General features: G+C 44.8%; 1 protein-coding gene across 1 annotated transcript in view; it reads left to right on the forward strand.

The window, feature by feature from the left end:
* Positions 1-27,635, forward strand: part of PHTF1 (putative homeodomain transcription factor 1) — a 245,573-nt gene that overhangs the window by 144,227 nt on the left and 73,711 nt on the right. Inside the window, 4 exon segments of the mRNA XM_040339390.1 lie at positions 2,672-2,720; positions 2,723-2,847; positions 20,146-20,280; positions 22,174-22,395. Coding sequence (XP_040195324.1) covers positions 2,672-2,720; positions 2,723-2,847; positions 20,146-20,280; positions 22,174-22,395 — 531 coding nt within the window.

Raw genomic sequence — 27,635 nt, forward strand, 5'->3', positions numbered from 1 at the left:
AGTCGATGCCCAAGGCCTCATATGGCACGTCCGTGCCAAACACCCAGGATCCAGCCATGACAGCTACATATACCGTCAGAGCCCCATCCCAATGGAATTCGAACAGAACATGTATGGGAACAGCTGGCTGGTTGGTGAGTGACATGGGTGTCAGGCATGACTGTCCCCCCCCATGATGCAGACATTACGAGGGGCACATGCATGACTAACATCCTCCTGTCTTTTCCCTTCCAGGTGACTCTGCATATGCACTTGGACCCCATCTCATGACTCCATACCAGAATCCCCAAACCCCAGGAGAGCAAAGATACAATGAAGCACACACACGTACCCGTGGAGTGGTGGAACGCACCTTTGGCCTCCTGAAGTCCCGTTTCCGATGCCTGGATAAGTCTGGGGGTACCCTGTTGTATTCCCCAAACTTTGTGTGCCAGATCATCGGTGCATGTTGCATGCTGCACAACTTCGCCGTGAGAAAGGGCCTGGAGATTGACATACGTGATGACCTGACCCCCGAACCAGACAATCCCCCCCTGACCGAGGCTACCCCGTCTTCTGAGCGAAGAGCAGTCAGGAGACAGCTCGCATTAGGCATCTTTGCACGTTAAACACACACATTAATCATGGCACAAGTAGAATGCATGAATGCACACCACTGTGGTCCCTAGCACATACACATCCTCATCAAATTGGATTAGCACAAGCCCACCATGCAGGACTTGGGAGCAGCAACGCCACGCCAAGGCTCCAATTATGTCACTGTACATTCATACACCTTTCACACGGACCTGGGGATCACTTCTCCCTGGTCCTGGGGAACCCTTCTCCACCACAACTGAGGGTGACACCCCTTTTCCGGCAGGAATGTCACCCCCACAATCATGTATATAGAGTAATGTTGCGCAACCCACAAACATATGAGTGAAAAGAAAAAATTACATATGTGAAAATAAACAAGAATAAAGTCTATAATGAAAATTTCCTGTGTAACAAAATAATGTCCAAAAAAACAAAAACTAGTGAGATTAGGTGCATAAAATCAAATGCAGTCCATAAACGAATATTCCTAATTTCTGACACCAGCGATCATCTTGCTTCAATATAGGAAAATTGATACATCCATGCAGTACAGATAATACGATGAAAGGTGTAGATAAATAAGCCTCTTACCAGAGAGACGATTTTATGGACATATCCCCGACCTGGAAGCTGTAGTTCATGCAGACAGACAGGATCTGGCGTTCTGTGCTTCAGGTGCAGCAGCGCTTGTAATCCACTCCTCAGCAGTGAGATGATCAGCATATACAGCTCTCCCCGGATTTTTAAAAAACAGGGTAGCAACAAAGTAGAAAAAGAAAAGGAATGGCTTCATCGTGTAGTATTTTTGTAGCAAAACACTTGTTTAATAAAAAAGTTTCTGAATAGGAAACAACACAGCTTTGAACTTGTGAAGTGACAATTAAAGCAGAAAACAAATAGCGGAATCTTAAAATCCAAATAGCCTCGGAAAAGACAGCAGGCTAAGTAATGGCACGTCTTTGAAAAAATATAGGCTCCAACCTACGCGGCGTTTCGCCCTTGTAACAGGCTTCCACTGGGAAAGGAGGCAAATCATACATCATTCACAAACATAAAACAAATCATAATCACAGTAAAAAAAATTATAAAAAAAATAAAACCCTAAAAACAAACACCAAAAACAAACAGCAAAAACAATCTCCAATAAGACTCTCCAATAACACTCTCCAACACACACCGACACAAACCAACAAACACCAACCGACAACAGAACAAAAGCACCATGCTACAGGGGAAGGGAAACAATGAATGTACTTTTGCAATGGAAGGGCGTATGTCTGGGCGTATCTCACTAATTACGCCGCCCTAGTTCATATCTCACTGATTACGCCGGGCCGAGTTCGGAGCATGCGCAGAGAGGCGCTGAACCTAGTCAGCGTAATGCGCGCATGCGCAGTCCGGCCAGCCCTTTATTTGCATGGGGTCACGGCTCATTTCAATGGAACACGCCCACTTCCTTCCCACTTTCAATTACCCCGCCTTATGCCTCGTAATTTACGTTACGCCGGCGCATATTTGGACGCAAATACTCTGTGGATAAGGTACTTGCCTCTCTAATTGAGCCAGCGTAACGTAAATGTGATGCGTTACGCCGGGTCTAGATATGACACCAATGTACGTGGATCTGCCCATACTGTTTTCCAAAATTGTTGGTCTTTTTCTGTTTATGGTGCAAAAAATAAATAAAAAAAATACAACCAAAACAAACTCTATTTGTGGGGGGGGGGGAAAAAAAACCATATCAATTTTAATTTGGGTACAGCGTCGCACGACAGTTAAAATAATGCAGTGCTGTATCACACAATATGGCCTGGTCATGAAGGGGGGTAAACCTTCTGGAGTGTCAAGTGGTTAAATGCTTATGCTGCTTGCATGCATTTAAACGTGTATTATGATTACAGAGCTGTATTAATGTGTTTTTTGATAATCTTTCTATTTATGTACACTTGTGTTTCTGTTGTAGTTGAACCATATTTGCCAAAAATAATCTAAATTTCCAAAACCACACTGTAGTAATTGTATACTTGTTTAAGTTTAGGGGTGTACGTTTATGAAATTGTCTGATCTTTTTTACATGTAATGTCTGTGCTAGGGTGAAATGAGACAAGATGCTAATGAGATTTCAGAAGATTTGTCAAGCGAGGAGATACAGACACAAGGCATGAATTCTTGTCTCCGCGGAGTGTAGAGGGGGCATCAAGTGATAATGGATGCACTTTAACAAGGAGGCACGTGAATTCATCTGTCAACAAGAGATCCCAGGTTACTGTTATAACATTGCTTTAGCTAAATACTTACTTATACCTATTATGTTCTCATGTGACTTCCTCTATTTAAAATGTCATTTTCAGATTCTTTTCTCTTTCTCTGTCTCTCACATTCTTTTTGTTCTCGGTCTTGTCCTTATTTTTAACATTCACACTTGCATACACCTGCTGTCTTTCTTTTTTTTCCATCCTTTTTCATGCCCTCACTCCCTCTCCTCCTTCCATAATATGCTTCCAAACTAAGGCTGGCCACACAGCTTAGGTGGATGGTGAAATTTCCCCCCACCGGGACATTGTATTTTGACTGTGGCCCCCACCACTGTCAGAATACAATGATCAATGGTCACAGCTTCTGATCGTCAGAAAACCTTTTAGCAGGGGTGGACTGACAACACTCAGGGACCCCAGACCAAATAAAGCAAGGGCCCCCCTGTCAGACCCACCCCTACACTTTGCACAAATGAGAGTCTCTGTTAGAGAGAAACCCCCCTTCAGGTCCCATTAGAGACTACAACAGTCTAATGGGACCTGGAGGGGGGTCTCTCTCTAACAGTGACCTTTACAGAGTCTCTGTTAGAGGCCTTTAGAGAGAGACCCCCCTCCAAGATTACAAAATTAGTCTAATGGGACCTGGAAGGAGGGGTCTCTCTCTAACAGACGTGCCCCTTTTTAATGTCCATTAGAGAGTCTCTGTTAGAAAGAGCCCCATCCAGGCCCCATAAGAGACTACAAAGGAGTCTAATGGACCGTGGGGTGGGGCCTCTTTCTAACAGAGTGTACAGGGAACACCTTCATTCACTCTGGTGCTCATGGGACCCCCTCCTTGTGCCATGACTCTCGCCCCTATCCCAACCTCTCACAAAGTAGACATAAAATTGGCACTGTGTAGCGCTCCTCTTACCTTAACTATGGGTAATGAAGGTGTGGTTGGCTCCCGTGTCCTCTGTGGCTGGCTGGCACCCTGGGACACAGGTGGGTCACTGTGGGTGGCAGGCTGCCACCCTGGCCCTGCTGTGGGTCACCATGGATGGCTGGTTGTCTCCCTGACCCTGCTGTGGGTGGCTGGCTTGCACCCTGGCCCAGCTGCAGTTGGTGGGTTGGCACCTGGTCCCTGGCCCTGCTGTGGGTCCCTGTGGGTGGCGGGCTAGCACCTGGTCCCTGGCCCTGCTGTGGGTCACTGTGGGTGGCTGGGTTAGCACCCTGCCCTGGCCCTGCTGTGGGTAGCTGGCTGGCACCTGATCCTTGCTGTGGGTGGCTGGACTGGCACTCTGCCCTGGCTGTGGGTAGCTAGCTGGCACTTTGTCCCTGGCCATGCTATGGGTAATTGGCTGGTACCTGGCCCTGCTGTGGCTGGCTGGGCTGGCCCCTGCTGTGGGTGGCTGGGCTGATATCTGGCCCTGCTGTGGGTGGCTGGGCTGGCACCTGGTCTCTTGCCCTGGTGTGGGTAGCTGGCTGGCACCTTGTCCCTGCTGTGGGTCACAGTGGGTGGCTGGCTGGCACCTGGTCCCTGTTGTGGGTGGCTGGGCTGGCACCTGGTCCCTTGCCCTGTTGTGGGTAGTTGGCTGGCACCTTGTCCCTGCTCTGGGTCAAAGAGGGTGGCTGGCTGGCACCCTGGCCCTGCTGTGGGTGGCTGGGCTGGCACCCTGGCCCTGCTCTGTGGGTGGCTGGGCTGGCACCTGGTCCTTTGCTCTGCTGTAGGTGGATGGCTGGCCAGGTAGAGCACCATCACATGTGTGTGGTAGGGTGTACCTGCTCTCCCCATACCCCAGAAATTAGTATTTAAAGCGGAGTTCCGCTGGCAGAAAAAAAATCAAAAGTCAGCAGCTACAAATACTGTAGCTGCTGACTTTTAATATATATGGACACTTACCTTCAAGGGAGCCTGCGATATCAGCACCCCAACGCTGTGCATTCTGATTGGTGCCTGCTGTCTTCTGGGACCTATGTGTCTCCCAGAAGACAGCGAGGGAGGGGATTTGGATTAGCCGGTCATTACGTAGATGGCCGTACAATGTGTGCCAATTTCCCCCGGAAATGGGAGCAAATACCTGGATTTGAGAGGTATCTGCTCCCCTGCTAAAAGGTGCCAAATGTGACACCGGAGCAGGGGGGGGAATGCGAACTGCGGACTGTAAGTTCCATTTTTGGGTGAACTCCGCTTTAAAGGTAAACTCCTTTTAACCAATTGGGAACTGATTGTCCTAAAGTAGACAATAGTTTTTTTAGCATGGTGCGTTTTCATAATATATAGATTTTTTTCAATTTATATACACTATGTTCATAAAAATACTTCTCTTTAATAAAAATAAAAGTAGGTTTAATAGGATTCATCCTCATTATATATGAATGTGGGTTTCATGTATAGCAACATATGGTGAAGTGTACGTGCCGACTTTTCTCAGCCTAATCTTTTTAGATTGCTGTGTCCAAGTTGTTTGGAAAGCTGTTTTAGATTTACTGAGCTAACCATTCAAACTACTGCTCAAATACTTTCTGCTTGGCTTGTCTTGTACTTTCTTTTCAGTAGCCAATCAGCATAGATGCTGATTGCAGAATGAATTATGTAGGGATTAAATATCCAAACTGTTTATTTAAATATTTAAAAAAAAAAGTCAAAATAGCAACAAAAACTCTGAAATTCAAGTTAAATGGTTTCAGATAAATGTGAAATAACATGGTTAGAGTTGTGGCTGAACCCCAAAATGTTAGGGTGCTTTTCACACTGCCACAATGTAGTTTGGCCGCAGTGTGGGATGAGCCAAAATGCATGCTCAATTTAATAGAAGTCTATGGGAAAGCAGGGGAAACTTGCACACTCACCACATTACATTGTAGCAAAGTGTAATTTCTTCAGTGTTGTCACATGAAAAGATATACCGGTAATAACATATTTACAAAAATGTGAGGGGTGTGCTAACTTTTGTGATATACTGTGTGTATGTATGTATATATATATATATATATATATATATATATATATTAATATATATATATATATATTACACAATATCTCACAAAATTACAGCCCAAGAGTACACCCCTCACATTTTTGAAAATATTTTATTATATCTTTTCACTGAAGAAATGACACTTTGCTACAATGTAATGTAGTGAGTGTGAAGCTTGTATAACAGTGAAATTTGATGTCCCCTCAAACTAACTCAACACACAGCCATTAATGTCTAAACTGCTGGCAACAAAAGCAAGGACACCCCTAAGTGATGTCTAAATTGGACCCAAAGTGTCAATATTTTGTGTGGTCACCATTATTTCCAGCACTGCCTTAACTCTCTTGGGCATGGAGTTCACCAGAGCTTTACATGTTGCCACTGGAGTCTTCCACTCCTACATGATGACATCACGGAGCTGGTGGATGTTACAGACCTTGCGCTCCTCCACCTTCCATTTGAGGATGCCCTACAGATGCTCAATAGGGTTTAGGTCTGGAGACATGCTTGGCCAGTCCATCACATTTACCCTCAACTTCTTAGTCAAGGCAGTGGTAGTCTTGGAGGTGTATTTGAATTGTTATCATGTTGTATACTGCCCTGTGGCCCAGTCTCTAAAGGGAGGGGATCATGCTCTGCTTCAGTATGTCACAGTAAATGTTGGCATTCATGGTTCCCTCAATGAACTGTAGCTCCCCAGTGCTGGCAGCCCCAGACCATGACACTCCCACCACCATGCTTGACTGTGGGCAAGACATGCTTGTCTTTGTACTCCTTACCTGGTTGCCGCCAAACATGCTTTACACCATCTGAACCAAATAAGTGTATCTTGGTCTCATCAGACCACAGAACATGGTTCCAGTAATCCAGTGAGAGAGAGTGAGGGCGATAACACCAAATTTAACACAACTGTTCACACATTCCACCTGAGACCCTAATCCTGCATACACACCATCACTTTATGTGATGAAAAAAAACGACACTTTCTGTGAAGTAAAAAATGACGTTTTTGAAACTTCAATTTTCAAAGACGAAGTTGCCTACACACCATCGTTTTTCTCACAATGTTCTTGCAAAGTGAGGTTACGTTCCACCACGTTTTTACCATTGAAGCTTGCTTCATAAGTAGCTTCTGGGCATGCGTGGATGAAAAAACGTCTTAGAAAACGACGTTTTTTTGCTACACACGGTCAATTTCTGTGAAGTAAAAAGTGCACTTTTGAAAAACGACACATAAAATTGAAGCATGCTTCAATTTTTTTTTGGTCGTTTTTTACAAGACATAAAACGACGTTTTCCCCCACACACAGTCAATTAAAGTGACGTTTTTAAAAACGTAATTTTTTTCATCACATAAAGTGATGGTGTGTACGCGGCATTACACTAATGAGTCACATGACACCGGGAAGGGAAAATGGCTAATTGGGCCCAATTTGGACATTTTCACTTAAGGGTGTACTCACTTTTGTTGCCAGCGGTTTTAGACATTAATGGCTGTGTGTTAAGTTATTTTGAGGGGACAGCAAATTTATCTATACAAGCTGTATACTCACTATTTTACATTGTAGCAAAGTGCCATTTTTTCAGAGTTCTCACATGAAAAGATATAATATATTTACAAAAATGTGAGGGGTGTACTCACTTTTGTGAGGTACTGTATGTATCTTTTTTCAGCAGGAACTTCCAGCACTGAATGTATATAATGCTGGGTTGTGCTGGAAGGTATGTGGATGCTTGCTGCTGGGGTGATCTATTGTTGCTGGGGGGATATATTGTTGATGCAAGAGATTTACCGTTGAGGCTGAGGGGTGGTCTATTGTTTGTGGCTGCTGTGGAGTCTATTAATGCTGGCTATAGTTGATCAGAAGGATCTATTGTTGCTGGGGAGATCTATTATTGCTGAGGTGGTCTGTTTTTGCTGAAGGGGGGGGGGTGCTATTGTTGCTGGCTGCAGGGGACCCATTTTACTGCCTTTCATTAGCAAATTCTATACAAACTAATTAGCATAAAATAATTATACTCTGCTCTGTATTCTCTAAAAGGGGCAGTACTGGAAGGTGGGTAGGCAGTGGAACCAAGAAACGAAGCTCAGAGTTGGGAAGGGGGCGAGGACAAGGGGGACGTATCTGCACCTATTCTCTGAGAAAAAAAAAGTCACATATATATATATATATATATATATATATATATATATATATATATATTCTTTAAATAATTTTTTTGCTTATTTTTTGTAAAGCTGTCATTTAAAGGATAAGTTCACCATTTCATGAAAAAAGTATACAAACTCCCAATATCCTGGCAACTCCATTGGACCTTGCAGCACATAGTGGCTGTAATGCCTGTGCTACTGGTGTAGCAGTCCATCCATTGTACACAGCAATACATAGCTTGGGCCAATGTAACTTTGCATATACCATGCCTAGCTGATCTCTTTGGGAGCGGGAAATTACTATAGTAGGCATTGCCACCACAGTGATCTCCACTAGCTTCCAAGTCCCATGCGGAGCTGCCCTGCTGCTTACTGGACACAGGTGTTGCTTGCTCGACATGATAGCTATTGAAAAAACGCTTTAGGGTTTACTTACTAAAACTGAAGATTGCAACATCAGCTTCCTGTTTTTTTTGTCAAAGCTTAATGGAATAAGCTGAAGTTAGAAGCAGACTGGCTACCATGCACAGCTGCACCAGATTTTGCACTCTCCAATTTTAGTAAGTTAACACCTTTGCATGTTCCTAATGATTGCAAAGCATTCACTGATTAGACAAGGTGGAGATTGTGATGTCACTGCCCTGCCTCCACCAATCAGGGAACCCTTTACATCAATTGAATAAATGCAATGCAATCTCTAAATAGCACTAGTGCCAGGTGTTCACAATGCGTAGGGCAGGTGCTCAGGGTGGGACCCAGAAGCTAGTACAGATTACTGGGTATCATGTATGCATGGGTTGCAGTGGTCCAAGCTGTGTGTGTGTGTATATATATATATATATATATATATATATATATATATATATATATATATTACACACACACACACATGCCCGGAATTCTTCTATAATATACCTGGATTAAAGCAGGTCATAATATAGCCATTTCCCACTTCTGATACGTTTTCCTGACAATAAGACAAAAATGGTGACATGGGAGAGCATAGACTGTGATTAACTGCTCTATTCCTGTGTAAAGGGGAGTGTGTCACTTCCCTCCAATCAGCCCTTAGGCTGCATTCACACTATAACGCGGCGTATTTTGCCGCAACAAATTGCGGCGTATTGTACCGCGGCAAACGAGTCGTTTAACCTTTTTTTTTCAAAACATTGATTAACATTGTTGTCTATGCCGAACGCCGAAAGCCGCCTGAAAAAAAGGGTCTGGGACTTGTTTGGAGCTTTCGGCGTTTGGCGTGGAGATGTGAACCATCTCCATAGACATCAATGTTAACTCACCCCTCCAGCGGCAACGAGCGTCTGGCGTAAATACGCCAAGGTGTGAATGCAGCCTTAGAGCTCTCCTCACTTCTGTTGAACCGGCTGTCATACACACGGCCGGCTTTCGGCCCATGTGTACAGGGCAACCACTTTAACCACTTAAGCCCCGGACCAATATGCAGCTAAATGCCCAGAGGTGTTTTTACAATTTGGCACTGCGCTGCTTTAACTGGTAATTGCGCGGTCATGCAATGTTGTACCGAAACAAAATTTGCGTCCTTTTCTTCCCACAAATAGAGCTTTCTTTTGGTGGTATTTGATCACCTCTGCGGTTTTTATTTTTTGTGCTACAAACAAAAGAGCGACAATTTTGAAAAAAATTCAATATTTATTACTTTTTTCTATAATAAATATCCCCCAAAAATGTATAAAAAAAACTATTTTTTTCCTCAGATTAGGCCGATACGTATTCTTCTACCTATTTTTGGTAACAAAAATCGCAATAAGCGTTTATCGGTTGGTTTGCGCAAAGTTTATAGCGTTTACAAAATAGGGGATAGTTTTATTGCATTTTTATAATTTTTTTTTTTACTACTAATGGCGGCGATCAGCGTTTTTTTTCCGTGACTGCGACATTATGACGGACACTTCGGACAATTTTGACACATTTTTGGGACCATTGTCATTTTCACAGCAAAAAATGCATTTAAATTGCTTTGTGAAAATGACAGTTGCAGTTTGGGAGTTAACCATAGGGGGGGGCTGAAGGAGTTATGTTTCACTTGGTGTGTGTTTACAACTGTAGGGGGGTGTGGCTGTAGGTGTGACATCATCGATTGTGTCTCCCTATAAAAGGGATGACACGATCGATGCAGCCACCACAGTGAAGCACGGGGAAGCCTTGTTTACATACGGCTCTCCCCGTTCTTCAGTTCCGGGGAGCGATCACAAGGGGGTGGCTAGAAACGAATAGCCGCCCCCTCATCCCGGTTCGCTCCCAGAGGCTTACCGACCGCCGTATGTACTGGGGGGGGGGTCCCAATCGGACCCCCGACCCACGTCTAGGCAGCGACGTGCGGGCACGTTGTTCTGCCTGTCCGTGCCATTCTGCCGACGTATATGTAAATGCGGCGGTCGTTAAGTGGTTAAGATGTACTTCCCTTTATGAGAAAAAGTTAGGTATGCACAAACAGAACCTTAAAATGTCTTAATAAAACAAATGCAAGTAAACTCTTAGGCCCCTTTCACACATACGGACCGGTCGTCCGTTTTTCATCCATCTGTTGACGGATTAAAAACAGACATCAATGCATTCCTATGGAAAAACATATGACAACAGATAATCAGTCATTTGCATCCGTTTTCATCTGCTTCTGTCATCATCTGTTTTTTTTTTTTTTTAATGGATAAAAGCCCTATTTTTAATCCATCAAAATGGGCAAAAAACAGATGTAGCGGACGACATCCTCTTACATCCGATTTGCTGACATCAGTTTTTTTTAACCCTTTTTTCTTCCCTGTTTAAACACGGTGTATATAGCTGGTTGCTAAGGAGGGACTGGGAAGCTATTCACCGCATCCTTTACAACCGATGAGTCATCAGCTGCCAGTGGGGTTCCCCGTTGACAGCTGAATGTGCAAGAAAGAAACAGCGTGCCCCCCCCCAGGTCTATACCAGGACCTTCGGATCTAGTATGGTTTCGGGAGGAGAGACCCCCACGCCAAAATTGTTTTTTGTTTTTTTTTAAATGGCGTGCAGTGTCCTCCAAAATTCATACCAGACCCTTATCTAAGCAGGCAAGTCAGGAAAGGGAGGGGACAAGGGCCTCTTCCCGACAACCCTGGCCGGTGGTTGTTTAGGTCTGCGGGTGGGGGCTTATCGGAATCTGGAAGCCCCCTTTAACATCTTACCCCTCCCCATTCACCCCAAAAAGCAGTGAAATGTAAAAAAAAAGACAAGAGCCGGTTTTTGATAATTCCATTATTAACCACTTAAGGACCGCCTCCTGCACATTTACGTTGGCAGAATGGCACGGCTGGGCACATGCATGTACAGGTACGTCCTGTGCTAGTGCCCAGCCGTGGGTCGCGGGCGTGCGCCCGCAACCCGGTCTGAAGCTCCGTGACCGGGACCCGATCACCGCTGGAGTCCCACGATCGGTCCCCGGAGCTGAAGAACGGGGAGAGCTGTGGCGGCGTCATCGATCGTGTTATCCCTTTTATAGGGATACACAATTGATGACCTCACACCTACAGCCAATTTTGTTTGGGAGCCACGTCGCACGACCGCGCAATTGTCTGTTAAAGCGACGCAGTGCCGAATCGCAAAACCTGGCCGGGTCCTTTAGCTGCCTAAAGGTCCGGGTCTTAAGTGGTTAAAAAAATGGTTTCTGAGCCGTCTTCTCCCAATCCAGCCTTCTTTCTTGATGCCGGTTACCTGCTAAAAAAAATGCTCCTATTCTGTGGCTGTCTTGCTCAGCCACAGAAGAAGAATGTGTTTTTTTTAACGGATAACTGGTGGTGAGGAAGAAGACAGCAGTGGGAGAAAATGGCTCAAAGTTTTTTTTTTTAAATGTACCCGATACCCATTCACATAGAGGGGGGCCGGAATCCAGGGGTCCCATTGTTAAAGTGGGCTTTCAGGTTCTGATAAGCCCCCCACCTGTGACCCCCCCACCTACAGAATAAGTTGGACCTTGTCCCCCCCCAAAGCACGCATCCCCCCATGTTGAGAGCACGCGGCCTGGTATGGTTTAGGATGGGGGGGGGCACTCGCCTGTCCCTTTCCTGACCTGCTGGGCTGCATGCTTGGATAAGGGTCCATTTTTTTTTTTTACATTCAGCTGTGGGAGTCCCGCTAACAGCTGATGACTCTTCGATTGTTAAGGACGCGGTGGCTGGCTCCCCGACCCCTCCTTGGCAACCAGCTATATACAGTGTTAGTTCATTTTTCACTTTTCTCCTTTTTTTTTTTTCTGATGAAAAACGGATGAATACTTCATCTGTTTTGACGTGACTGAACTAATGGATTGAATGGTCCGTATGTGTGAAAGGGGCCTTAGAGGCAGAACTATTTCCAGTTTCAATGCAAATGATGTGGCTTATTAGATATTCAGTCAAATGTAGCGTGTTTGCAGATACTTTCTTTCCTGTATAATCTTCTTTGCGAGAAAGGTTCAATCACCCTTTAAGTAACTGATGAACCAAATGGGAATGTCATGAAAAATTAATGAATTTGTACCCTTAGGAAATTAAAATCTGCAAGTAGTCTATTCTTCTGTTTTAAATAATGATGGTAAGATAATTACTTTGAAAACAAATATTATGAGTAGGATATCTGCTGGGCCAGTTGTATTTTGGTACATGGTTTTCCGATTACATTCAGATACTGGCCATGTAAAAACAATTACATATTCTTTCCTAGCCATTTCCCAGTTTAAGTTAGAAAACTATCCAAAACCTGACATCTGTTTGAAAATGTTAAAACCACAATGCCCAGATCATATTGATATAACTCAGAGGAGCAAAAAAATATAGATAGAAGACATTAACCACTTTAAGTCGCTTTAATTGACTATCAATTGCGGGGTCGTGCGACGTTGTACCAAAACAAAATTGACGTATTTTTTTCCCACAAATAGAGCTTTCTTTTGCTGGTATGTGATCACCTCTGCGTTTTTATGTTTTGCGCTATAAACAAAAAATGAGCGACAATTTTGAAAAAAAGCAATATTGTTTACTTTTTGCTATAAAAAATATCCCCCCCCCCAAAAAAAAAAAAAAAAAATATATATATATATAATATATATATATATATATATATAAATTATCTTCCGTTCATGGACAGACACAGCAGCAATCTTGACAGTAGGGTATTAGCCTTCTATTAGGAGATTGACTAGGCAGAAACAGCATGTTAAGTGTTAAACACACATCAAAAAACTGTACAGTCCCTCTAGGTACAACCCCTCTCCCTGCATGCAGCAGCTCAGTTTTTTTCCCTACCTAGCATAGGAGAAGCACATGGCTTCCTGTGGGCCCATGGGCCTGGGGAATTTTTTCTGCTTTTTCTAAAAAAAAACTTTTTGATCCTGAGATCTATTATCAACTGCCGACTGGGTGACAAGCTGGGCATCAGATCCTTGTAGTCACCCAAGTCTCGGCCATCAAGTGTTTGTGCCGACCTTTAGCTACGCGCTGGATCGTCCACGACATGGCCGGGGTGGCCAGTGAGCTATATGCTCTGGGGCACACATATGACTGGGCTGTATGTTCGTGTCATAGTGTGCCGGGCCGACAGCCATGCCATAAACCGCGCGGGCGTTGGGTCTGTCTGGAATGCCGTCAGCTAGTCCACGCAGGACGGACAAGTAGTAGTCCCCCTGCCCCGGCAGGGTGGCACGGCTGGGCACTCCCAGGGAGGTCGATAGCGGGTTTCACCCTTCATTTCCTCCCTCCCTTCCTCCCCTCCTCTCTAGGCTCTTGGAAACTGGGCTGGCTGCGTGAACCAGGGGTCCACCTGGGGGGCGCCATCCTCTGGCTGGGGGGCTGCACAGTGGGTCCGCTCTCCTGGGGGTGCTACCCACTTGTCATATGCGGGGGGTTCTCTTTCGGGGGCCCCAGGTGTTCGCTGCCTAATGTGTGTGTTTTCATCTTCACTACACGCGGCCCATTTTGCCGGCGCTGTTTTTGTGTATCTGCGCTCGGCGGCCATTTTCTTGTAGTCCGCGCACTTTGTGTACAGGACAGCAGAGTGGAGTTTTTACCTCTAGTGGTCATGCTAATGGCACAAAAGGCTGCAGCACACTTCTGAGAGACAGTGACACAGGGAGAGCGCCTTAGGAGGAACAGTGCGGACGGCGGCTGTGCAGTACCTAGTCCGAGTGGGTCAGCATGGCGGACGCCTCTTCCCCAGACATACCTGAGTTGGCAACTGGTGCCCCTGCACCTGCTGTATCTGTGGACGCTATGTCGGCGGTCCTGGAGGCCTTATGTTGCCACGGTGGAAGCGGCGTGTGGGCAAAAGGGGGGTAAAAACGCCCCCTGCCATCTTCCGGGACATAGAATCGTGCCCAGCTACTGCTCCCGACCCTGGTTCTGATGTGTCTGAGGATGCGGACCTTGACCGTTTGGACAGTGAGGATGACTCCGGGTCGGGGTCAGCGCATGATAGTGTGCTTGTAGGAACACTTATCAACGCGGTGCGGGATACTCTAAAAAAATGGAGGATTCGGCGGAGGCGTCAGAGATGTTGGTCCCTTTTGGTTTCCGTAAGCTGACCCACACCGCTAAGGTGTTTCCTTGTGTACCTTATCTGGATAAACTCTACAAGGAATGGGATCTGCCGCAAAAGGTCTTTTCAGCCCCAAAATGTTTAACGGTTCGTTACCCCTTTAAGGGGAATTTCCTGAAGAAATGGACTTCTCCCCCGACAGTGGACCCCCTGTGTCCAGACTGAACAAGATGACCACAATTCCAGTGGAAGGGGCTCCTGCCTTAAAGGACCCCGCAGACAGGAGGGCTGAGGCAGTGGCCCGCTCCCTGTTCATGGTGGTGGGGTCAGCAGTGCGTCCTGTTGTGGCCGGGGCTCTAGTGTCTCAGACACTTACTGAATGGGCAAAATTGATGTTAAAATAACATCACGTTCCCCTGGACTGTGTGGAACTGGCCGACCAGTTGGTACAGGGCCTTAAGTTTGTCTGCGAGTCAGCCTTGGATAGATTTCCTTGCTCTCCAGAGCCTCTGTCTATGCGCTGGTGTTGCGCCGTTTGGTCTGGCTAAAGTTTTGGTCCGGGGACCAATCTTCTAAGAAGGCCCTGGTGGATTTACATTTTAAGGGTGAAAGCTTTTTTGGAGCCTCTCTGGATGACATAATAAAAAATGCCAAGGGAGGTAAGAGCACTCTGCTCCTGCAGTCCAGTAAGGTAAGAAGCCACGCCGTAGGCTGGGGCCCTCCTTCACCGCTTTTTTTTCCGTCCGCCCAGTGCTGAAGGTAAAGCGCTTCCAGGCGGATAAGGCACCTGCTGAGGGACAAAAGCGTCCCTGGTTTCGCAAGCCCAACAAGCCTGGGGACAAGTCTGTGTCCGCATGAGGTCTACCCCCGCACCGATACTCGGCTGGGGGGCCATCTTCACAAATTTGCGGCTCGGTGGACGTCTCTACTCTCCGACCGGTGGGTTTTGCGAAGTAGTTTCTTAAGGATACAAGATAGAGTATCTCTCTTGTCCACGCGAACAGATTTTTTCCCTCCAACCTCCAGCTTCCTCCGAGTCGTCCGGACTCGGCAGGCCTTGTTTGGGGCAGTTCAGGATCTGCTGGTGCGTAGGGTGATCGTGCCTGTACCATTGCAGGACCGGTTCCAGGGATTTTACTCAAATCTGTTTGTAGTCCCAAAGAAGGATGGGGTCTGTCCAATCCTGGATCTCAAGGTCCTCAATTGGTTTGTGAAAGTGCAAAGGTTCAAGATGGAATCAGTTCGCTCTGTGGTCACTGCTCTCCATCTGGGGATTTTCTGGCATCCTTGGACATCAAGGACGCATACTTGCATATCCCCATTAGCTCCAGGCATCAAAAATGTCTACACCTTGCGGTCGGGGAAGACCATTATCAATTTGTGGCTCTCCCCTTTGGCCTGGCTTTGGCGCTGAGGGTGTTTTTTTTTTATTTTGTTTAATTTTTTTGTGGTTGAACTGGATGGACTTGTGTCTTTTTCAACCTGACTAACTATGTTCACCAAGGTGCTCGCCCCGATTCTGGCCTTGCAGAGATAGCGTGGAATCGCTGTTGTGGCCTACCTGGTCGATCTTCTGAGAGCCTCTTCAAGCTCAGAATTAGAAGAAGATGTGTCTATAACCTGTCAGACCCTTTGAGAATTTGGTTGGGTGCTGAACGTTCAGAATACGGTGTTGTTACCGTCTCAGCACCTGGGATACCTGGGGTTGATTCTGGACTCCTCAGAGGTGAGAGTTTTTCTCCCTGTGAAAAAGCTGCAGACTCTGCGGGCTGCGGTGCAGCTGTTGACGTCCCAAAAATGGTCGTCACTCCGCTGTTGCATGGGAGTCCTGGGTCTCATGGTAGCCCCCTACGAGGCGGTTCTGTATGCTCAATTCCACACTCGAGTGCTACAGAGGGAAATTCTGTCGTGTTGGGACAAGTGCCCATCGTCCCTGGATTGTCAAATCTGGGTGAGCCACCTGGTCAGGACCGCCCTGGTTTGGTCAGGGAAGTCGTTTCTTCCTTTTCACTGGACGGTGATCACGACGGACGCCAGCCCTTACCAGTTGGGGGGAGTCTGGGGGGTTCAGTCGGCCCAGGGTCGCTGGACTCAAGAAGAATCCCACCTGCCGATCAATGTCCTGGACTTCAGGTGATCAGGGCTATGCCTCTCCAAGTGGTCTCAGGGGCTACAAGGACGTTATCATGTACCTGGTACTGGAGGCAATGGAGAGAGAGAACTTCCCTTGCAGCTAAGTTCTAGACCCCCCCTGAGAGTGAAAACAGGAGAGGTCAGGCCCAAAAAAGCATGAGTACAGCTGGTGTGCTGGCGTAGAATCAGCAGACAGGTGACACCCGTGAGGTGTTGCAGGATTCAGATAATACTGGATCGTGGTCAGAAGAAAGCCTAGGTCGTGAGCCAGGTTGGTATTAGAGCAGACGTGGTCAGGTGGATAGCTGGAGTCGAACACAGGAAGCAAACAGGAGACAGGTCAAGGACAAGCCGGATCGGTAACAGGAGACGCAGTAACAGGAATATCACAAAGATAACACACGGGAGGAGCTGAAGATCAACCAGCAAATGCAGACACTAGCGGACTTCCTTATATAGGCCCATGTGACCTGCTGGTAGAGATACTGGGTGCTAAAGTCCTTCTCCTGCCAAAGATGCTGGGTCCTAAAGCCCTTCTCCTGCTGTTGGTTCCCTGACAGATGTCCAGTCAGGATCCAGTGGGACAATGCCACGGCGGTGGTGTATGTCAACCATCAAGGAGGAACAAGTAGCTTGGTTGCGGTGGTGGAGGTCGCTCACATCCTGAGGTGGGCAGAACGGAGCGTGCCGGCTCTATCGGATGTGATAATTTCTGCAGAAGTAATGACATGCAACATGCAACTGTGAATCGCTGTGCAATCATGCAATGATGCATTGCGTAACAATTAGCAGAAAATGTAAATAATTAAGTAAATATCCAGTGAAAAAATCTCCAAAAAACAGTAAAACGATTCTAATAAATATTAATGAAAAATATAAAATGATTAAGGTGAGAGGCTGGGGGAAACGGGGTCACTTGGATTGGAGCACTCACACACTCAGGAATTATTGTGTAAGGTGGAATGTTTTGCATGATATTGGACTTCAATTATTGCACACCAAGGAAATATTGTGGATGGTGGAACGTTTTGCATGTCATTGGACTTTGATCATTATTGCACACAGACTCACAGTTGCACTTTATTTTTATTTTTTCCTTCTGCATGAAGAAAGTATCACAGTTGATTTTTATAGAGCATTCCACTTATTGATTTTATATTTTTTTAATCATTTTATATTTTCATTATATTTATTAGAATTGATTCACTGTTTTTTGGAGATTTTTTCACTGGAGATTTTTTCACTGGCTATTTACTTATTTATTTATATTTTCTGCTAATTGTTACGCAGTGCATCATTGCAATGATTGCACAGCGATTCACAGTTGCACATTGTATTTCATTTACTTCTGCAGAAATTATCGCATTTGAGCATTCACCCTTTTTATATTTTTTTTTCAAATTTTTTCTTCGTTAATTTATATTAGAATATTCACTTTTTGGAGATTTTCACTGGAATATTATGTACGTAATTTCTGCTAGCTATTACGCATTGTTGTCAGTGTTTTTTGTCATGAGAGATATATTGCACAGTATTGCAATTGCACTTTTAAATTGCACTTAGCACTTTATTATTTATTTATCAGTAAGCGCCATAACAATCCCCCATATTTCATTCCTGTTTGGTGTGTGAACACTATAATGGTTGTGTCAGATGCTTAGTAATACTATCACTTTTAGCTATTGTTCTTAGTTTGGTTTGCGCATTCGTTCCCCCCTTTTACATCGGCTAATTTATGCCTTCCCTCCTCTAAAGCTTCTTCCCCATCTGCTTCGCAGAGTGGAAGCCAAAGGGATTCCAACGTTCCTAATTGCTCCAGATTGGCCTTGGCGTCTGCCGTTGCAAGAGGACCTTATGTCGCAAGGTCCCATACTTTATCCTGCTTTACAGTCGCTGGCTTTAATGGCATGGCTATGAAAGTCAGTACCAAGAGACCGAGGCCTGTCAGATTCGGTCATCTCTACCATGCTAAGGGCACGGAAGTCGTCCTCTCGGAAGATTTACCATTGCACGTGGAAGGCCTACATCTCTATGTGTGAGGAGATGAAATGGCATCCACGAGCATATTTGGTTTCCAGCAGTCTATAAACAGCAGAGCTCAGACTCGGAGAGGGAGAAAAACAGCACATTTATCCAGTCATTTGCGATGCAGGTGCTGATAGGTGGACAAGAGTTAGACATAGTGAATAGAGAAGAGGGAGGGACAAGGCCAGTTAATTCAGGTCTCCAGCCAGGCCAGCCAGGGCTGTGTTGTGTGGCAGAGTTGTGCAGATCATTGGGGCGGTTTGGGAGTGCTGTATTTAGCGCTCCCTTCTTCGGCCACTAGTGGGGGTTAAAAGCGCCCCACTAGCGCCCAAAAAGTGCGGCGCAAAACGAGTTGCCTGGGCACATGCAGTGTGAAAGTAGCCTATGTATTTCATCTGTGTGTTTAGCTATTTTCGTTTTTAGTATGTAGTTTAATTTTATATGGAGAGAATTACATTATTTTACATTTTATGCATTACATCATATCATAGATTTTTTAGTAGTTATGAGCATAAAATATCAACATCAATGTTGACAAAGATGTGGACCTACATTTTCTGCAATATGGCATACACTGAATATAAAGAAAAGGGGGAAAGATGTTTTTAGGGCCACTCTTTACATATGGGATTGCGGCAGCAGTGGCAGTTTTAGGTTCCCATGCAAGGGTTAAGGTGGTCTTGTGACTGCTAGTAAATGGGTTCCTTGAAACCTGTTAGAACCTTCTAGAACGCCATATATAAAGGGGACTTTTAATGGCAAGAAAGCTGCCTCTGGAGGTGGACCTCGTGGAGCTCCCCTTGCCTCCCTCACTTGTCGCAGCCTTTACATATGTGGTAGGGTAACCTTTTAAAAAAGAAATAAAAAATATGATGTTGTTATGATATTTATTGTTCGAGAAGAAAAAAGGGGACAGTTAATATTAATGTGTATTGTTGCGATAATTCAATTTGCACTGTCAATAGCTGGAGCTTAAATGGATATTTATGTGAAGTTTTAAGAATTATTTATTTAAAAAGTTATGAAAAAAAATGATATTGATTATTGATGTGTAACCTAATAATATAGGCTGCGGCCAAAGTTTTATCCAAATATATGGTGTCGTTTATTTGCATGTCAAAATAAATGCTTGCAAACCCATACATTTATTAAATAGACAGCTAAAAAGTAGGAAATGGCTGAAGACAAAAATTTAATCGGAGATCTAATCCTAGACTGGTAGCAGGAATAAGTGCAAAATAATATAGCAAAGCCAATATAATTACTGTACAGTATAATTGGTTAAGAATCTGAAAACCTAAACCAAAAGAGTTGTGTGCCACCATAAATACAGGGATATTTGGAACTTAGTATTACACTTAGACATACATCGACCTAAACTCATACAATCCATAGTTAGCAGTATCAATGTATAGTGTTTAACAGCTATTATTATATTTAGATATTTTTTGTATCAAGAAATAGTATAACCATGCATGAAACACTAATGTAAGCAAAAAATCTAGACTTTATTTATTAATAAAACATGCATCTTTACAGATTTTTCAAGCTTTTTTCCTTTATAATTTTCTTAGAAAGGCAACAGAGGAAAACAGACATCCCAACACATCTCAAGAGTCAGGACAGCTCAGAGGATTCAGAGGAAGAATCTATCTTTAGCCAGGTACATATATGCATATTTAAAATGTAAATGATCATCAATGTAACACACTCTTAACCATTTAAGGACCGCCTAACGCCCATATACGTTGGTAAATGGCACGGCTGGGCACAGGCACGTTGCCCTTTAAAGTGTCCAGCCGCAGGGCACACACTGCGCCGGCACGCTCGCGACCGGTACGAAGCTCCATGACCGCGCAAGGCGGGACCCGCGGATTCGGATCCGCCGCCGGTGTCCTACAATCGGGTCATCAGTACCTGAAGAACTGGGGAGAGGTAAGTGTAAACATCACCTTCCCCATACTTCTCTGTGGCGACGATCAGTGACATCACACCTACAGCCACGCCCCCTACAGTAAGAATCACTCCCTTAGGGCACATTTAACCCATTAGCGCCCCCTAGTGGTTAACCCCTTCACTGACATTGTAATTTTCACAGTAATCAGTGCATTTTTTTTTGCACTTTTCGATATGAAAATTACAATGGTCCGCAAAAAATGTGTCAAAAGTGTCTCGATGTGTCCGCCATAATGTCGCAAGTCCAAGAAAAAAAAGTCGCTGATCACTGTCATTACTAGTAAAAAAAAAATATTAATAAAAATGCCACAAAACTATCCCCTATTTTTTAAACGCTATAATTTTTGCGCAAACCAATCGATAAACGCTTATTGCATTTTTTTTTACCAAAAATAAGTAGAAGAATACGTATCGGCCTAAACTGAGGAAAAAATATTTTTTTTTTATATATTTTTAGGGATATTTATTACAGCAAAAAGTAAAAAATATTGAATTTTTTTCAAAATTGTCGCTCTATTTTTGTTTACAGCGCAAAAAATAAAAACCGCAGAGGTGATCAAATACCTTCAAAAGAAAGCTCTATTTGTGGGAAAAAAAGGATGCCAATTTTCTTTGGGAGCCACGTCGCACGAACGCGCAATTGTCAGTTAAAGCGACGCAGTGCCGAATCATAAAAAGGGGCCAGGTCCTTTACCTGCATAATGGTCCGGGTCTTAAGTGGTTAAATAAAATTAGAATAGCATTTGGTAATTTTATAGATGGATGTTAAGAGCTGGTTTCTTTCTATAAAGACCTTATATTATACCAATAAATTATTTAATATAGGGTGCTTTCAAATTATTTTGTTTGCAGTGCATGCTGGGCTTTCAAGTTTGTCTGAGTTTCATAAGGGCTACAATGACTCATTTAGTTGTCTGTGTATAATATCTGATTTAACGCTCGCTCCTGCCCCCTCCACAGCCCAGTGCTCCAGTGAGCGCTGGAGGGGAGAGCAGAGAGGCGCTGACTGACAGTCACGGCTCTCTACTCAGAGCAAAGGGGAGAATTGAGCGAATGGCAGTGTTTAATCGCTCAGTTCTCTGGGTAGAGCAGACTGGGGACAGTTGCAGCTCGCATACAAGCTGCAGCCATCTAGGTATGATTTTTATTTATTTTTTTGTTGATTCCCATACTTTTCTTTTAGGTTGCTGGAAATAGGCAGTACACATGTTTGCTTGAAAAATTTGACATCCTTAATATAATATTAATATACTGGTTAGTCAGTCACTCTCTATACATTTTACTTATTAATGGAGTGCAGAGGGCATAGATGCTTAGTAATAAATTATCAGTCATAAGCTGGAAATAAATACATTGCTAACTGATAATTTAGATTAGATGTCTAACCACTCCTAATTACTACATTCTGATATCATGATGTACAGAATACTCATATTTGTCATATGAAAAAAAATCTACATTTTTGCAGCCATATACATATTAATCCATTATATGTTTCCACTTATGGTAGTCTTTTTTTGCTCTTGTGACACATCTATTCATTCAAAGCAGTGGTCCATTTTTATCAATGTTGACCTTCCTTACCTTTTTACCCTGGAAGGGCTCTAGGTCTGGTGTAAGCTGCAGTTCCCGCAGTTACATAGTCTCTCATCAGGACTCTGAAAGCACTCGGCAAGGCTCAGAGACAGACGATATGCTTTTGGATGACTTGCTGCATGGACCCCAGTGTGGATCGTCCTGTGAGAGTGACACTGATGAGGACCTCTCCCAATCCAATGCAGGAGATAATAGGAGCTCTCCATCAAAGGATGTCTTTCAACTGGTGAGCAAAATATCTTACGATTTACTATATTGCTTTAGAAATGTCAGCATTATAAAATTACTGTAGATGATGACTCCCGAGCTGTAAAATTTTAAATAAACTTGCTTGGAATATTGTATTGTGTACTCACCTTACAATAATTATACATTGTCCATATGCATTGACATGGATATGTGGTTTTTAGACATGATAGGCTTCATTGTATTTTTGATAGAATTCTATTTACTTAAATGGTGAAACACAGATGAGCTTTCCAAGTGCAGCATGTATACAGCTGTACCAACACACTCTTCAAACATGTATTGATAGCAAAGAGTCACTGTGGTACATACAACATATATGCAATATGAATCAAATATTGTCATTCAATAAAATAAAGTGAACAGTGACACATTTACATATGACAAAAAGTGTTAGTGCATAATTTATATATAGTCCCATAAAGTGTTTCCAGTGGATAAAGTGACTCTCCAAGGTGTAGTAATAATAAAACAGTTGTCTGTAGGTTATTCCGACCACTGATAAAGAAAGAGAGGGCTTACCAGATATATTGAACCCAACTAAGCATACGCCCAAGTCAACAGAGCTTATGGGTGGAACTGCATACAGATGTGCGTAGTTCAAAGTTAATCATTGGAGTTTGTTATAGACCCACCCAATGTTAACAAGGAGGTGGAGACTCAGCTCCTGCACAGATGGGGAAAGGGCTGCAAGGGCTGGATGGCGATAATAATGGGGGATTTTAACTTGACTGGAGTAATGCAGCTGCTGGACAGTTAAAGGGCAGAAATTATAAACATATTGCAGGACAATTTTCTGGTTCAGTTTGAGGGCCCCCAAGTAGGAAAGATGCTCTGTTGGAACCTGGTAAACTCAAACCATTGCAGGCGTATTACTAATGTTCAGATAAAGAAACACCTGGGTAGCAGTGACTATAACATGATATCATTTGATGTTAGCTGTAAGCAAACCTCAAATAACGGGAAAGATAAAAACACATTACTATCAAGAGAGAATATTTTCCAAGGATGAGGGCTGCGCTTTATGACTTTAGACTGGGAAAAGAATTTTGACATCAATGGGCACAGACCAGAAATGGGAATTTTTCAAAATATGGAAACTTTTCAATCATAGAAGACCGAAAACAAGAGGGACTAATTGAATAACACTGACTAAATAGTTACTACAAAAATATATACATTTTATTGATAATGTAACACATGATGCAAGGACAATTAGGTTGAAAAGGGGGCTAAAATCAATTATAGTGGGATCTGGGCCAGTGGGGCTTGGGTCAGATCAGCACATAGACATACACACTTAGGACGAGAGACGTCCTTTTTTGTTACGTCTCTCGTCCTAAGTGTGTATGTCTATGTGCTGATCTGACCCAAGCCCCACTGGCCCAGATCCCACTATAATTGATTTTAGCCCCCTTTTCAACCTAATTGTCCTCGCATCATGTGTTACTACAAAAATATATACATTTTATTGATAATGTAACTATTTAGTCAGTGTATTCAATTAGTTCCTCTTGTTTTCGGTCTTCTATGATTGAAAAGTTTCCATATATATGCAATTAGGGACTGAATCACTGACCCAAAACACATGACACATATCAATAACCTCATTCTTCTACCTTAACTGAATTTTTCAAAAAGACTGTGAACTGACTGCAAAGTATATTCCCATGGGCAATAAGTTTAAAAGGCTAAAAATTAAACCGGCTCATGGACAAAGTTTAAAAAGCTATAAACTATAAGAAAAGAGCTTTTAAAAAATATCCCAAAGACAACCTTTGGATATGATGCTGAGCACGTGCACTCAACTTCTTTGGTCGGCCATGGCAAGGGCTGTTCTGATTGGAATCTGTCCTGTTCAACCACTGTATGATCTTGGCCACCATGCTTCAGCTCAGTTTCATGGTCTTGGCAATCAACTTATAGCCTAGGCCATTTTCTTTCTCGTACATCACGGGACACAGAGCGGCATAATCATTACTATGTGGGTTATATGGAGTACCTTCAGGTGATGGACACTGGCAATCTCAAACAGGAAGTCCCCTCCCTATATAACCCCCTCCCATAGGAGGAGTCCCTCAGTTTTTTCGCCAGTGTCTTAGGTGTTGGTCACGAATTAGTTTGCCTCCATGTCCTTGGACTAGGTAGACTATACCGGATCTGTCCAAAGTGCCTCAGAGCCAAAAGTGGACAGTACCCGGGCCCCAAGTCGTGGGGTTTAGCCTATAATGCCTCTCTTTCGGAGGGCTGGACCCTGGGCCCAGAACTTTGAACTTTCTAAAGTCCAAAAGGTGCTGTTGCCAGGGTGCTGTATAGGTCCAGGGCAGTGTGGTCCTGCACAGGACCCGGGTCCCTGAAGGTCTGGTGACAGAACCCACGGAGATGGGGGAAGATTGGGCCTCTTGCGTTTGCAATACCCTTCAGCGTGGAGCAGGTAAGAGAGGGGCCTGCGGAACTTGGTTCGTCAGCAGGTCCCTCGGGGGGGAAGCCTAGTTGGGTAGCCTGGATGCTCTGCATAGGCAATTGTTTCCACTATGTCTGCCAGACAGGATGGTTACCTCCCCTTGTTTTATACTAGTGGATCCCCCCTCTGACTGTGTTGCTATGTGGCTGCCCCGCATGGGTTTTGGGGGGTAGGAGCTAGTGGCCTGGTTCTAGGACTAGCAGGGCAAGCCTCCCCCCGTTATTTCCCAGCTTAACAAGGCCAGGGCCTACCTGTATTGGGTGCTCCCCCTGCGCTCTGTAGCGGAGGTCTCCGGGTGTCCTGGCGCGCCGCGTGCTGCTCCTCTCCTCGTGTTCCTCCTGGACGCGCGCGCATGATATAGATGTGCGCGTTGGAGGGCGGGGAGCGTAGTGACTGTCGCGGGAACGTAGGGGGCGTTCCCCCTCGCTGTAAAAGCCGCAGCAGCTTGTTCCTCCGGTCAGTGTAGGATTCGTCTGCTGACCGGAGGGACGCAAGAGCGATGCAGAGCAGGACACAGAGCGGCAGGGTGACACCTAGTTGGCGGTATAAGACCTTTTTAGGTCTGGAGCTAGCTCCTCACTGACTTTGTTGGAGAAATAGGAGATTTTTTCCCCTGATTTTCTCTATTTTGAGCCTAAGGTTTTTGGCAGCAGTTGGCATTCACACAGTCTGTTTAAAGGTGCAAAAAAAAAAAAAAAAAAAAAAGATATACTATAATATACTAAAAAAAAAAAAAAAAAAGGGAGGATTATAAGTATAAAAGATTATTTCCTCAGGGAAAAGGGTCTGCACTACCTTTTTCATTGGCTTATAAGGTTTTTTTTCTACCTTAAGCTACATATATTTTTTTTATCCTTGCTACGAACAGTCAGGTGTTGTTAGCGGAGTGCCTCAATTTTGTATCATGGGCCCTAAAGGTTCGGGGACTAAGAATGCTAAAAGTACAAAGAAGCAGAAGGGTTCCCCTCTAGGTTCTGAGGATCTTAATCAGACTATACCGGTTCCGTCCTCTCCCGAAGATCCGAATGTTGCCGCCTTTGAGGAGCCATTAGGTGTGGTGGGTGCTGTGGCTGGCCCCATTCTGCCTGACCCAGTGTTTGTCACGCAGGATATGTTAGCTGTCTCCCTGCAGGGGTTAGAACAGCGACTATCTACCCTCTTTTCTAGTTCTCTTGCAGGCAAAAAAACGGACCAGATTCTCCGTCCCCTCAGTTGGTCTCCGCTGATGCTGGGTCTCTTCCCCAGAGGAGTTAGAATCTCAGGAGGACCAAACGGGCAGTTCCTAGAAGGTTCTGACATTGAGGAATCCACTATTGAGGAACTTTTTTCGGTTTCTCAGGCAGAGAATCTGTGGGTACAGTCTTTAAACGACATGGTCCGCTCGGCTTTTAATCTGCCCACGCCAGAACATTCAGATTCCTGCCGTATCTTCTCTGGGCTCCTTCAAAGCGCCATTGAGTAAACGTAGCATTTCCGGTCCACCCCTTGCTGGAAGTCCTGATCTTTCAGGATTGGGCCCGGGCCTCCGATAGATTTTCGTGCCTCCTAAGAGGTTTTCTGTACTGTACCCCATGGAGGAAAAATTTTCGAAGAATGGGTGCTTCCCGCTGTGGATGCAGCGGTCTCCTGCGTGAACAAGTCTTTACTTGTCCAGTAGATAACATACAAATGTTTAAGGATCCGTTGATAAGCGGTTAGAGACCCTTTTGAAGGCATCTTTTTCTACGGCAGGAGCAGTCGTGCAACCGGCGGTTCTGCTGTATAGGCGTCTGTCAGGCCTTGAAGAACCAGACAAAAGAGATATTAAGGAGCTCCCGGCTCAGCAGGCGCAGGATCTGGCCGACCTCCTAGAGCTCTCTGTTTTGGCGGTGGATGCCATAAAGGTTTCCATCCAACCAGGCGTCCCGTCTGTCGCTGTTTCTGGTACATATGCGACGGCTCTTGTGCTAAAGAATTGGTCAGCAGAGACTCCGTGTAAAAAAGCTTTTAGCAGGCTTTCCTTTTCACGGAGGTAGCTTTTTGGGGAAGATCTTGATTAAATACATACAGACTATATCAAGTGGCAAGAGTACTCTTTTACCAGTCAAAAGGAGATTTCGGGGTCCTACGTTCAAGCGGCAGCAATCCCATCCCCAGGGCTCTCGGGGCCCCAGGCAGTATCGACGGCCTCCCGCACGACAAAACGTTGGTGCTAAGTAAAAGAGAGCCCACTATCCGTTTGTGCATGAGCTTACTAGGAAAGATGGTGGCCACCTTCGAGGCGGTGCCATATGCTCAGGCGCACACGCGAATCCTGCAGACAACCCTGTCACCTGGAACAAAGAACCACAAGCCCTGGATCTTCCATTGACCCTGCCATCAAGGGTCCGGCAAAGCCTCTGCTGGTGGCTAAAGCCTCGGAACCTCCTAAAGGGAAAATCTTTCAGTCCCATCATCTGAAGTTGATAACCACAGATGCCAGCCTGAGGGCTGGGGAGCAGTCTTGGATGGGCAGATCCAGCAGGGGATTTGGGCAGAGTCAGAAAGACGGCTGCCAATCAATATCTTGGAGATCAGAGCGGCAACGCTTAGCCTTAAAGGCCTGGACGTCCAAACTGCAAGGGTCTCCAGTGAGAGTGCAGTCCGACAATGCCACGGCTGTGGCATATATAAACCATCAAGGGGGCACGAAGAGTCGAGCCGCCCAAAGGGAAGTGAGCTTAATTTTCCGGTGGGCAGAAGCGCATGTTCCATGCATCTACGGCGATTTTTATTCC

The sequence above is a fragment of the Rana temporaria genome, chromosome 2 (genome assembly GCF_905171775.1).
Source record: "Rana temporaria chromosome 2, aRanTem1.1, whole genome shotgun sequence".
In the NCBI taxonomy this organism is placed as follows: Eukaryota; Metazoa; Chordata; class Amphibia; order Anura; family Ranidae; genus Rana; species Rana temporaria.